A 13,611-nucleotide genomic window follows, 5' to 3' on the forward strand; every position below is an offset into this window, starting at 1 on the left:
CTGTCAGATCGACTATTTCCAACATGTCCCATCTGCTATCCGATAGATTTTCTGAATGATTTTTTTCATAGAAATGAACGTAAAATCGATTGAAAAATTGATCGGAAATCAGATCAGACATTGGAAATAATCGATCTGACGGTAAATCTGTCAGAATTGCATCGTGTGTACCTAGCATTACACGACATCTATGCCAGCGTGTGTAGTGTTGGATCCTTCTACTTACCTGTTCTGCTTTGGATGGGTTTCTCTCCTTTGCGCTGCACCATCACCTGTTTGTGACTCTGACTAAAGCAAGTCGCACAAAGGACAAAGAAGCAGCGCATTTTCTGTCCTCTCGGGCTTCTTGTTATTACGCACTCCTGTACTGATGTGCACAGCAGCCGAGGCTGGGAGTGTTATGGGTATGTGTACTTGACAAGTGCTGCTCATATATGAGCATCATTTCTGAATTATGAAAGCCCAGAACACTATCGGCTGCTGTGCATCCAGGCTGGAGTGCAAAATTACATGGAGTGGACAGAGCATGCACTGCTTCTTTGAACGGGGGGGGGGGGGGGGGAAGCAGCAAAACAGACAGGAGCCCATGTAACACAGTGATCACTAGTCAGAGTTGGACAGAATGGGGGGGGGGGGGGCGGTTGGTGACAGCCGGCCTAGGGCGCTGGAAAGTACAAATCCGGCCCTGTAAATAAAAGTTTTAATGCACCATTGGAGCGCTCCCTCTCCCCTTGCATTTTTACACAGGCCACTAGCACCACCCAGTATCGGCAGTATCGGGAGCAAGCACCAGAAGCATTAAAAGCATCAAAATTGTTAAAGGGCCAAAGACTAGTAGACTAGCGCAAGTTATAGGATATTTATTTTAAACAATATCAGTTACCTGACAGTCCTGCTGATCTATTTGGCTGCGGTGGTGGCTGAATCACACACCTGAAACAAGCATGTAGCTAATCCAGTCTGACTTCAGTCAGAGCACCTGATCTGCATGCTTGTTCAGGGGTTGTGGCTAAAAGTATTAGAGACACAGGATCGGCAGGAGAGTCAGGCAACTGGTATTATTTAAAAAAAAAAATCCATATCCTTCTCAATTTAGGTTCCCTTTAAGTTAGCCAATAAACTGTATCATCCTGACTCAAAACTTCTTGCTTCGGAGAGGATGGGTTTGATTTCTGCTATACTAGGAACTGCTGGCTTGCACAACAGCCACACACGATTATTTGCAGTGAATCTGTGCAATGCAATGGCAAATTGTTGAATAGACATCACAATCCTGTCACACGTGGGTGGTGAGCTACGTTCAGCCCGGAGCAATGAACTATACTCGTTGTGGCATGGAGATTGGTCATATTGTGTGGTGCAGTTTGGCTATGCATGTATTCCAAGGACTGGTCTGCTATTAACATAACGGATTATACAACTAAGATCATGCAATAGTTATTGCTACAAGGATAACTGAGCAGATGGCATCAAGTTAAAAGTTTAATTTGACGTTTTGGGTAGTGATGGATCAGCACCTCAACTATACTTTTTTTATTTTTTGTTTTCAACTGTCATTTTTTGGAAACCATGTATGGTCACTGCCCACTAAAGACTTCAAGTTTGATTATCGTGCTTTCTCTCCAAGGATGGTGTCCAGGTTTACATGGTCTATGTGACTTAATAATTATCTGTTTCGTTTTCCAGGTCGCAGGGTATTGAATTTTAAGCCATAAATGTGCAATACTGATTGGCCATAGTATTTTTGTGGTGTGTATTAACCTATATATTAATGCCTATAATTCATACAATCTATTCACAGTAGGATAACCTCACATGTATCCATCAATATTAAGATTTGCGCTGTTTTATATTAATTAAGTGCACTCATGATTTATTGATGGTAGGCGATTCACATAATTAATAGGACAAATATTGTGTTGGTAGCTGCGTTGGTTTGGTTATTAGAGGGCCAAATGGCCCTACATATTGCATTTCATTGCAATCGACGCAATCAAAACAATGACTGTTCCACAGTTGGTGCTTGAATAAGGTACATTAGGCAATAGTCTCTAAGCAGGCCACCAATTGGTTGGCTGTAATGCTATTCATTTTTAGAATCTGTGCTTGTGAATTTAATAAAAGTCTGTAGTTTTTGCAACATATACTGGTCAGTGTTCTCAGTTTTTGTTTTTTTTAAGACTTAGGCTTAGGCTGTTTCCACTGTACTCGGCATGCGTCTTGGGAGACGCGATGACGACACAGCTGTGACGCATCTTGCAGCCAAATCCCTCTAGCTGCGCTATGCACGGCTATGGGATTCGGACAAGTTATTAACTGCGAGATTATATTGCAGGCTGTCAGATTTTTACCCGGCCATGAATTCGGATGCTCTGCATTCACTTCTATAGGCTGCCAAATTCCATCCAAATTTATGGGTGGGGAATCAGCACATTTTCGCACAAGTGGAAACCTAGCCTGACAGTATAAACCTGTGTTGCACCTGCAGTACAATCATACTTAAAAATTGAGCAGATTATAATTTTTAGATGTCTATAAGTGCCTGCTGGCCTACCATGTGCACAATAAAGTTGACATATATAATTCAACAAAGGAGTTATCGATGGGGGGGGGGGGGTTGAAGAGATGGGGGAGAGGGGGGCAAAGCTACTAGTCTGACCTTAATCCGGCTCTGGCTGAGTTAGGAAATAGATGATGCTTTGCTTGAAATGAAACCAAAGGAATGCTGGGACCCTGTCTGATGTAGGGGCGGACAAGGCTTATACCTGTCTGCTCCTAAGAAATAATGGGGGTTGATTCACTAAGTTGTGTTGCTACAGCAGCACAGCTTAATGACAGCAGAGCATGGTAATAATTCTCAGTGCATGCTATGCAGCCATAGCATGCACTGCTAAATTACGCTCTGCTGATAGTTTAATGAGCGCTTCATTAAACTTGAGGAGTGCTCTACTGAGCCCACACGGAGGCGAAGCGGGTCCAGTGGCTTCAAAGGACGAGATTCCTGCACTTTGACAGTCAGCCTACTGGGCCAATCAAAGTGCAGTAATATCCCCCTTTGAAGCCACTGGGGCTCTGGGTGGGTTCAGTGGAGCGCTCGTTAAACTATCAGAGCAGAGCGTAATTTAGCAGCGCACACTATGACTACATAGCGTGTGCTGAGAATCATTACCATGCGCTGCTGCTGTAGCAGTGCAGCTTAGTGAATCAACTCCATTGACATTTCAATTTTAATTATATAATTTAGATTCCTGTGAGCCTATCCAATTACAGCACTTTAAAGCAAACCTGAGATGAGGGGAACAAGAGAGTTTTTACTTACCTGGGGCTTCTTCCAACCACCCATAGCCTGTAGTCTGTCAGCTCCCTCCGTGTTCTCCTGGTCCGATCTGTTGTGCTGCTGCAGCTAAATGTAAGTCCCCAACACAAGAGCTACTGCAAAGGTGCTATTCTGTGCCATGCGCTTCTTAATCACACTCCCTAGTAGCATTCTGCGCATGCACAGTTGCAAGTCTGTACCAACTTCGCATGCCCTCAGGAGCGCAATCAAGGAGGCATATGGACAGGATAGGGAATGCGCCAAAGCCCACAACTCAGTCAGTTGCGGACTTTAACGCAGATGACAGCAGCACTGCGAAGCAGACCAGGAGGAAACCAAGGGAGCTAACAGACTACAGGGGACTGGAAGAAGCACCAGGTACAGTAAGTAAAAATCCTCCCGTTCCCCTTGTTTCAGGTACACTTTAACCTCCCTGGCAGTAAGCCCAACCTCAGGTTGGGCTATGCCGCGCAGGAGGATTTCTCAGGCCCTGCTGGGCCGATTTGCATAATTTTTTGCCAATTCGCCGCTACCCGACGCGCCGCCCCCCCCCCCCCCGACCCCTTGTGCAGCCTGGCCTATTAGCGCCAGGCAGCGCTGAGGGGTGGATCGGGACTCCCGATGACGATTGTCTCCATGGCGACAGGGGAAGCCAAACAGGAAATCCCACTCTGAACGGGATTTCCTGTTTGCGCTGTTTATCGCCGGAGGCGATCGGAGGGAGTGGGGGGATGCCACTGCACAGCGGCTATCATGTAGCTCTAGGCTAGCTACATGATTACAAAAAAAAATAAAAATTAAATGCTGCGCTGCCCCCTGGCGGTTTTAATAGACCGCCAGGGAGGTTAAAGACACCTAGACACAAAAAAGAAAACAAAATCTATAACATATAGTTTTGCATCCAGTGTTCTAAGCACATGCATTACATATCAGCATTAGAGAAGCAAACTAACGATCGGTGTAACACAGAGATAATCTGATTACCGGTGATCTGCAGTATCACTGGGAATACAGATATATACCAGATTATAGATGATCTGCAGTATCACCGATAATCCGATATACCAGCTAACCTCTGGACACCTGAGTAGAGTGAGGGTGTTTGGTGCAAACAGTAATATTTAGAGGACTGGCCTCAGAGCAGTAAGGAGTACTGCCTAATTCCTTCTGGACTCTCCCGGAGGGAGAAGTCAGGCTGAGAGAAGGAACGACAGAACGAGAGTGACACTCAAGAGGGAGTGTCACTATCAGGACTGGGAACCGCCTCTAACAGTAAGGTCGGTTCTCGAGGTCGGACAAGCCAGGTCGTAAACACACGGACAGATAAAGTACAGATTCAGAAGGCAGAGGCGAAGTCTAAGGTATAGGCAGGGTTCGGCAACAGGGTATCAGAAATATCGAGGTACAAAATCAGAAGGCAGATGCAGAGTCTAAGGACGAGCCGGGATTTGGCAACAGAGTATCAGAATGACAAAGTACAGGATCAGAGTTCAGGAGAATGGTCAGGCAGGCAGGCAGAAGGTCATAACAGATAATCACAATCAAACTAGTACTTTAAACTATCAACAAATCTAGCTAAGTGTAGGATTACAGCTCCAGCTGGTCCCGGCACACTTTCGGATCTGACTCAGGTCTGCGTGCTACCACGTAGTGATCACAACGCCAGACAACCAGCAACTGAACAGCCAGCAGTATATATACACAGCCACTCTCCAGCACCTCCCTAAGTGCTGGACCAATGAGAGGACTCAGAATTGTCAGCTAACCAGCTTGGTCAGCTGACCTACCTCTGGCTGTTATATAAGCTTTGCCTCTGTGCGCGCGTGCGTGTCACTCTGAATCCTGGTGGACTATCAGTCCCAGCCACACCAGTACTGTCCTGCAATGTATCCAGTGAACCGAGCGTGGGAGCCGCCGCACCGCTTACTACACCAGCGGCAGCTTCCCCACGCTCAGCCCCCCTGTCAGGGATACTGCTATGCGGCAAATTCACCGCCTCCAATGCGGATTCCGCCACTCTGCCTATGCGGCAGTTTTTCCGCGTTGTGACGCCATGCTGGACGCGGAAACAACCGCCTCACTCTGAGAAGCGGCGGCTTTTCCGCGTTTCCTCACACAAACCTAATACTTTCTTATAAATGATTACAGGGGTTTAAAAAACAATGGAAACCATGCAGTTGCAGTTAACAATGCGAGATCAGGAGTAACGAAAAAGATAAAAATAAAAAAAGCCATTTTCACAGAAAAACAATAGTAGCATCACCCTATATAATTCAGATAATCCATGTATATCTTGTAATCTAGCAGAAAACTAGTTATGGTACAAACAGCTTGTCCTGTGCTCCTGCTATTTTATCTGAAAGTTTGAATCAAGTGACTCATGCTGTCAGCTAACATTTCTAGTCAATTTAGGACCTTTGATGAGCTGCGAAGGGTGTGATAAGGCAAAAGGAGGAGGAATGCAGCCTTGCACTCTACAAGCTAATTGCAACTCCTAATGTGCACCCCTCGCTGGATTACAAACTATAAATCATTCATACTTGACTTTGTATACAGGAGTACTGCATAATGATGTATTTTAGTTTTTGCCTGAAGTTTTGCTTTTAATAAGTGAACATTTGACAAAGTTCATTTATCGTTCTTTAAGGCAAAAAGTAAACGGTTGTCTCTAGCTGGGAGCTGCCCATTACCTGCTCTGCAGCCTACTGCCTGCATCTAAATCACTCTATGGCTGCTGCTATACAGAGAAACCCCTTCTGCCTCCTCTGCAATGTAACAATACACAGAGGGGTGGGCTTTGTGAGGTTTCCTTTTAGACACAGGCAGCAGGGAGCAGAGCAGGTAATTGGCAGTTCCCAGCTGGAGACTACCATTTGCCTTTTGTCTAAACACAACAAAAAAGAAGGATAAGTGAAGTCTAAAAGTTGGCTTTCACTCTCAGTCAAAATATTACACATTTCAGATTTATTTTGTTTGCAAACAGTGCTCAACTGTACAATATCATCTGCCTATCCTAATTTCTTCCAGTTGAAATATATAGTCTATTTGTATGTTTAAATAAAGTGTCTTAAGAAATTATCCTGTTTGTTCTTGATGTTGTCAGATTATTTGCCTGTCTGCCCAGAGCAGAAATAAAATAAATGATAAGTGGATGAGGGCACAACCAAAACATTAATACTACTCATGGACACAGGGATAGAAGAGTTTAATGGGAACCCTTCATGTCATGCTAGGCACCACCTGTTAACTATGTGACGCTAAGTGTGAAGCAGGGTAGTGTATATTATTCAGTAAGGAGTCCATGGGGAAGATTCCCTAACACTGCATGGGAGTCTATTGAGCATGACCCTAGTGGCTGCAGCTCTCAAGGGGTTTTAGTCCAACAGGAGAAAAGAACTACACAAATGTTAGCATTATTATGAGGCGCCAACACAGTAAATCCAGAACTGTCAGACATTTCAACATTGTAGAATGCCAGACATATTTCATTAAATCGGTGGGAAGCAGAGTTGCACAGGGTACCACAGGATATCTCACAGTTCTCAAATGCTACCAGTTAGGAGATGGAAAGACCCTTGAAGCAACCAACACTCAAATAATAATATAAACGTATGTGTGTGTAGTCAAAATGTATGTATGATAAAGTAGGCTCTCCCGTGTCTTTCAGTTAAATGTAATTTATTCAAAATACGGTTCTGAAATGCATATACGGCATGCCCAATAAAGTATGTGAACACAAGATATCTCAAGGTTTTCATAACAAGGCAATTTCCAAATGGGACCATCATGCTCACTAGTCTGCCAACACAAGCTACTCCAAAGGCCTTCATCTGAGGGCAATTTGTTTAAAAAAAAAAAAAACATTTTGAAATGTATCTGCTGAGCCCAATATTGTGTAGATATCTGTAGTGAGTTCTTGTAGTCCTCACATTCCGTCTGTACCCATCTGCTTACATTTTCTCTACCTACCTTCACTCCTCTCTATGAACAAGTAGTTCTCTGTAAACTCCAAACTCCATCTCACTACCTATGCTCTGGATCCTTTCCCCTCCTACCTCTATCTCTTCATTCCTTCATCCCCTCTTTTTAACCACTTGAGAACCACAGTGTTAAACCCCCCTAGAGACCAGGCCTTTTTTTGTAAAATAGGCCACTGCAGCTTTAAGGCCAAGCTGTAGGGCCACACAAAACAGCACACAAGTGATTCGCCTCCCCTTTTCTCCCCAACAACAGAGCTCTCTGTTGGTGGGGTCTAATCGCCCCCAGGTTTATTTATTTTTTTAAATAAATATTTCTTGTATTTGTTTTTTAATAAATATATGTATTTTTTTCTTCCCTCCCTCTCTCCCCTGGCCAGCCAATCACAGCGATTGCCTCCATAGAGCCAAATTAATCCATGCCATGCACTGATGAAGATCAACCAATCCAAAACAGTCTGTATGCGTTTTGGATTATTATGGTTCTGTACTAATTACAAGCTGATACATCATTGCATTCCAGCAGATGTGGAGGTGTGTTTAGCTTCTAAGGACGACGATGGTTAATTTGCATATATTCAGCAGTGATGCACAGGGAGACATCTCGGAGCTCACTCCAACCTGAATTATCACAAATACTTTCTGTTTTAAGAAAGCAAACTTTTGTTTTTCGGTGTATTTTATCAAACGAACATTTACCAGTATTGGTGATGTTTATAAACAACACATCCTTTTGTACTTTGTATTTCTATGATTTTGTTGCTTCTATTACTTTGGCAATGAGCAGGGTGCCAATGAGCTAACTAAGGTGTATTCTGCTCTGCCCCTGTAAAAGGTGACCCTTAGCTGGTGCCAAGAAACACATTTTGGCATATGTAAAAACATTCTTCATGTATTTCATATTACTACGGCATGCATCAGAGTTCAATCTGGTCATGAAGGAATTTTTTTTCTATTATTTATTTGCCCATGCTATCCTGGACTCACTCCTCTCCTTGTCCTCCCCGGTCCGCTTTTTTGGCTTGACAAAAAATCCAGCACAGTTTCAAGTTGTTTCTCTCACAATCAGGAGTGATTTAAAGTCCATAGCACCTTTGCAAACCACCATAAAACTATTTTCCCTAATTTCACATGTGCCAATGACTTCAATGTATTTCACTAATGGTTCCCATACATGGTACTATTTTTATTTCATCCAATCTTACCACTTCTATGTAATATAAGGGAACTGCCTAAATTATCCTTTCAGTATATTCACTTAATGTATCCTTATACGACATAGAAATGGTAAGATTGGATGAAAAAATTGTACCATGTATGGGCACCATAAGTTTGCATTTTTGCGAAGAAAATATCCCATTTTCATGAAGATTTAGGTGGAAATGCAAACATCCATTTTGCTCATGCCTAATCAGGGGACAACCCAAAAATGTTAATATCGCTTCCAAAGATGTCTGCAAAATTACTTTTCTACAATATTATGTTATAATTATAAAGTCAATATTTACCTATTGTAATATTTTCCTCAACCCAATTTAAATTATTAAAATTATCACAGATGGTGAAATCTTTAACTCTGGCAAGGACCACCACTGAGGAATATTTGTTATGAAGTGAGCATGAACAACACCTGCTCTCCCAGAACACTCTGGGGCAGAAGGCTGTCTGACATCATGCCTAGGCTAAAGCACCACTAGGAGGGTTGGGTTACATACAGATAGGTAAAATGGGTTGGGTTACATACTGATATACATAGAAAGTGTTTCTGAAGCGGAAACCAGGATAATTAACATAACATTGGATATCTTGACTAGTGTATTAAATACTACTATATGTAATATGTTACAGCAGATATCATGGTTCTCTTTGAGCACTTTAAAAGGTCACACAATGTGAGAGAACTTACCCAGCATTCCCATGCCCAGCATGAATGCATCCATAGTATATGGTAGTCCCCTCGCTCTTCCTCTTGTCCCAGGAGGAAACATAACCTCTTTAGGTTGTGCTTTCTTACATTCAACCTACACAACGAAAAAAATAAGCACAATGAAATGTAAATTCATTCTCTTCAAATGTCAAGTAACAATGCTGAAGGCAAAATAGATGCATTTTATTGAATTTCTTTTTATACAAATTGAGAATAAAGGAAATGTATTCACCACTTGTTGACTATTTATCTAATCATAATATTACCCTTAGAATTAAAGTTTGATTTGATTGGGCAGGCTGGTTTTCTCATCCTTAGTCCTAGTTTTATTTGTTATTTGTTATCTATATGAGTTTATAATTAGCCCTCTATAAATAATTCAACAATGCTGGGTAATGTGCATCAAACAGTGCCACTAGTGCTAATGCTCAATTAAAGGGACTCCGAGCAGTGCAGAAACTATGGAAAGATGCATATCATTTTAAAGCTCTTTTTCTCCTCTTTCCAATTTCCAACGCCGCCCTTCGCCTTTTAGTTTTTGCTATTTTTGTGATCGAAATTTCCGCGGCCGCGATTTCGATCGCAAAAATAGAGAAAACTAAAAGGCGTAGGGCCACGGTTTATTTGTCGTCAGAAAGAGGAGAAAGAGAGCTTTAAAATGAAATCCAAGGAGAGTGAAAGGTGTGTGCTTCTGACCAGTTTCACCTGACTTATATACTGGCTGCCTCAAGTCTAATTACTCATTCAAATTTAAACTGACTCTCGTCTAATTAAAATGGCAAAGCGTTGCATGCTGCAATCGTCTACCAGATAGTGCAGGATCTAAGGCTACCTTCCTGACATTCCTGTAGGAGTTGGCACCCGCTCCTGGGGGTACAAGGAGGCCTACACGCGGCGTCCCTGTTGAGATGCTAGAATTTGCGTGGGCCAACTCCTGCAGGAATGTCAGGAAGGTAGCCTTACATCCTGCACTATCTGGTAGGCGATTGCAGCCTGCAACGCTTTGCCATTTTAATTAGACGAGAGTCAGTTTAAATTTGAATGAGTCATTAGACTTGAGGCAGCCAGTATATAAGTCAGGTGAAACTGGTCAGAAGCACACACCTTTCACTCTCCTTGGATTGCATTGTAATATGTTCTTTTTCTTGGGGGTGTTTGTGTGTGGGGGGTGCGGATGGGTCTCCCGGCAGTAGTGTTGCACTGGGGGGCTTGTCTGCGCTCCCCCCTCGCCCCATTGTCGGTGTGTTCGCTCCCAGGATGCGCATATGCACACAGGTAAGCAAAAAACGCAGGAGTGGGGCATCTATCCTTTGGGGAAGCAGCATGGATGGTTCTCCCTGGGCGTCGGCCGCGTCTGGGGAGTGCACCGTTCATGTGTTCTCGCTCCCCCCCCACTTTTGGGGGCAGTTGCGGCGCTCCCGGGCGGTGGTTGCTTTGTGGGGGTGCTTGCGCTGCCCTTCATTTCCTGGGGGTACAAGGAGGCCTACACGCGGCGCCCCTGTCGGGAGACCCATCCGCACCCCCCCCCCCCCCACACACACACAACACCCCCAAGAAAAAGAACATATTACAATGCAGTAGAAAACAAAATTCCGCTGCACCAATGGCCGGGTGAAAAAAGGTTCTCCGTTTATTGTTACATCAGTGGGTACAAAGAGTTAAAAAAGCTTTTTTAACTCTTTGTACCCACTAATGTAACAATAAACTGAGAACCTTTTTTCACCCAGCCATTGGTGCAGCGGAATTTTCTTTTCTACTGGTTGCTGAGCTTGCAGGTTCCTTGCTAATATTACAATGCAATCCAAGGAGAGTGAAAGGTGTGTGCTTCTGACCAGTTTCACCTGACTTATATACTGGCTGCCTCAAGTCTAATGCCTCATTCAAATTTAAACTGGCTCTCGTCTAATTAAAATGGCAAAGCGTTGCCATTAGCCCACGCAAATACTTGCATCTCAACAGGGGCGCCGCGTGTAGGCATTAGACTTGAGGCAGCCAGTATATAAGTCAGGTGAAACTGGTCAGAAGCACACACCTTTCACTCTCCTTGGATTGCATGAGCTTTAAAATGATATCCATCTTTCCATAGTTACATTGTATTACACAGGGTGACTTTCTCATTGGAAAGAGGAGAAAGATAGCTTTAAAATGATACGCATCTTTCCATAGTTTCTGCACTGCTCGGAGTCCCTTTAAGGGTTGGATCAGACACTAGGAAGGAGGGAACTGCAACTAAATGTAAAGGTGCATCCTTAAATTACAATGGTCAAGTAAGGCCGTATAAACGGTTATGGAGTTGCTGCCATTGTGACATTTCCTGTGAGTCTACACAACCCATTTTAACTACACAGACAGTTTCCACATATTCACATGGATCCCAAAATGTATGTGAAATTCCATTACGTTACATGAAAATATGGCAAGGACCATTTAAACAAGTAAAAAATGGCGGCAGTATTCACTGTCATTAACTCTAACTTTAGAGGTAGTCATAAGGACGTAAATAAAACTCTGATTACTTGTCATTTATATGGAAAGCAATGGCCAATCTCAGGGTTTGTTCACATCCTAACGCAGGCCTCAGAAATATAGGTGTGATGTATGCTTTTTATTCTTGCAAAATTTATTTTTTCCTGCATAGAGTCCTTGCTGTGATCTGCATGTTGTCTTGTGTTGATTTTAGCTTGCTGGGGTGAGGTGGAGTGTCTATTGTTCTACTGTCTGCTAGCAGACTTGTCCTTATCTGCTCATGTTTACCAATAGACAATGGTCTGACTCCTTTCTGCTGGACCACACAGCTCCTGGAGGAGGGGATTATCTGTATCTACTGAATAGTCTGAGAGCAAGGTGTACACAGGTAGACATGATCCTCGATCTGTGATATAAGGTCAGGTACTTGGGGCGGTTGGAGAGAGTCAGTGATGGAAACAGCAAGCTGTGGCACTAGTTCTCTAAACCCTTGGAACCAGTAGTTATGGGATTGAAGAAGCTTCCTGAAACATTGCATTGCCTGCATATGGAATACTGGACTAATTGCCTGGACTTTCTCCTTGGACTACTTGTAATGTATGGAGTTATCTGTGGACACTACATATGCCTGTAGTTCTGCTTATGCTGCTGTTTTTTCAGTTCTGTTTTGCTGGAATGTCGAGGTTGCAGAAATCCAAGTCGTTTTGGTGGAATAATAAAACACCTGAAACCTTTCCATATTAGCCTTTGCCAGTGTCCTATGTTACATATCATCACAATAGGTCTGACTATTTTGTGACTTTTCTACTCAATAAGCACATGACCTTATGACCAATTGTCAGTACAATATCACCAGCTTTAGCTTGAGCAATATAATTACGGTCACTGTTATCTCCACTTTTCTAGGCTTAGCTCAATGTCTTTATATACTTTATTGGTGTGTAATGATTTTCTTTGAATGGGTATTTTTACTTGATGCTGTCTATGGCACGACATTGTCATTTTTCAATAGATATCACTAAATTAGGCCTCCTTTCCACTATACAATGTGGGTGGTCATGCATTCGTACATCAACACATGGCACTTGCATTGCTCTCCATTACAGTGGATTGCAAAAGTATTCAGCCCCCTTGAATTTTCCACATTTTGTCATATTACTGCCACAAACATAAATCAATTTTATTGGAATTCCACGTGAAAGACCAATACAAAGTGGTGTACACGTGAGAAGTGGAACGGAAATCATACATGATTCCAAACATTTTTTACAAATAAATAACTGCAAAGTTGGGTTTGCGTAATTATTCAGCCCCCTTTGGTCTGAGTGCAGTCAGTTGCCCATAGACACTGCCTGATGAGTGCTAATGACTAAATAGAGTGCACCTGTGTGTAATCTAATGTCAGTACAAATACAGCTGCTCTGTGACGGCCTCAGAAGTTGTCTAAGAGAATATTGGGAGCAACACCATGAAGTCCAAAAAAACACACCAGACAGGTCAGGGATAAAGTTAGTGAGAAATTTAAAGCAGGCTTAAGCTCAACACACACCATACAATCTTGGTTGTTCAATCTTACCACCTTCATGTAGTAGAAGAGCTTATCCAATCAATCATTCAAGGTATTTTCAAACTGTTGGCCCTTATACTACATAGATTTGTTAAATCTGTACAACCAAGATTGTATGGTGTGTGTTGAGCCTTAGGCTACAAAAAGATTTCCAAAGCCTTGAACATCTCACGGAGCACTGTTCAAGTGATCATTCAGAAATGGAAGGAGTATGGCACAACTGTAAACCTATCAAGACAAGGCCGTCCACCTAAACTCACAGGCCGAAAAAGGAGAGCGCTGATCAGAAATGCAGTCAAGAGGCCCATGGTGACTCTGGACTAGCTGCAGAGATCTACAGCTCAGGTGGGGGAATCTG

At 43.0% G+C, this 13,611-nt stretch overlaps 1 protein-coding gene across 8 annotated transcripts in view; it reads right to left on the minus strand.

Annotated features, from left to right (window-relative positions):
• Nucleotides 1-13,611, minus strand: part of MSI2 (musashi RNA binding protein 2) — a 481,843-nt gene that overhangs the window by 234,100 nt on the left and 234,132 nt on the right. For all 8 annotated transcript variants that reach the window (XM_068268471.1, XM_068268470.1, XM_068268468.1 and 5 more), the window contains exon 4: nt 9,200-9,314. In XM_068268471.1, the coding sequence (XP_068124572.1) occupies nt 9,200-9,314 (115 nt within the window). The remainder of the gene's footprint in view (nt 1-9,199; nt 9,315-13,611) is intronic.

This window comes from Hyperolius riggenbachi, chromosome 2 (assembly GCF_040937935.1).
Source record: "Hyperolius riggenbachi isolate aHypRig1 chromosome 2, aHypRig1.pri, whole genome shotgun sequence".
Taxonomy (NCBI): Eukaryota; Metazoa; Chordata; class Amphibia; order Anura; family Hyperoliidae; genus Hyperolius; species Hyperolius riggenbachi.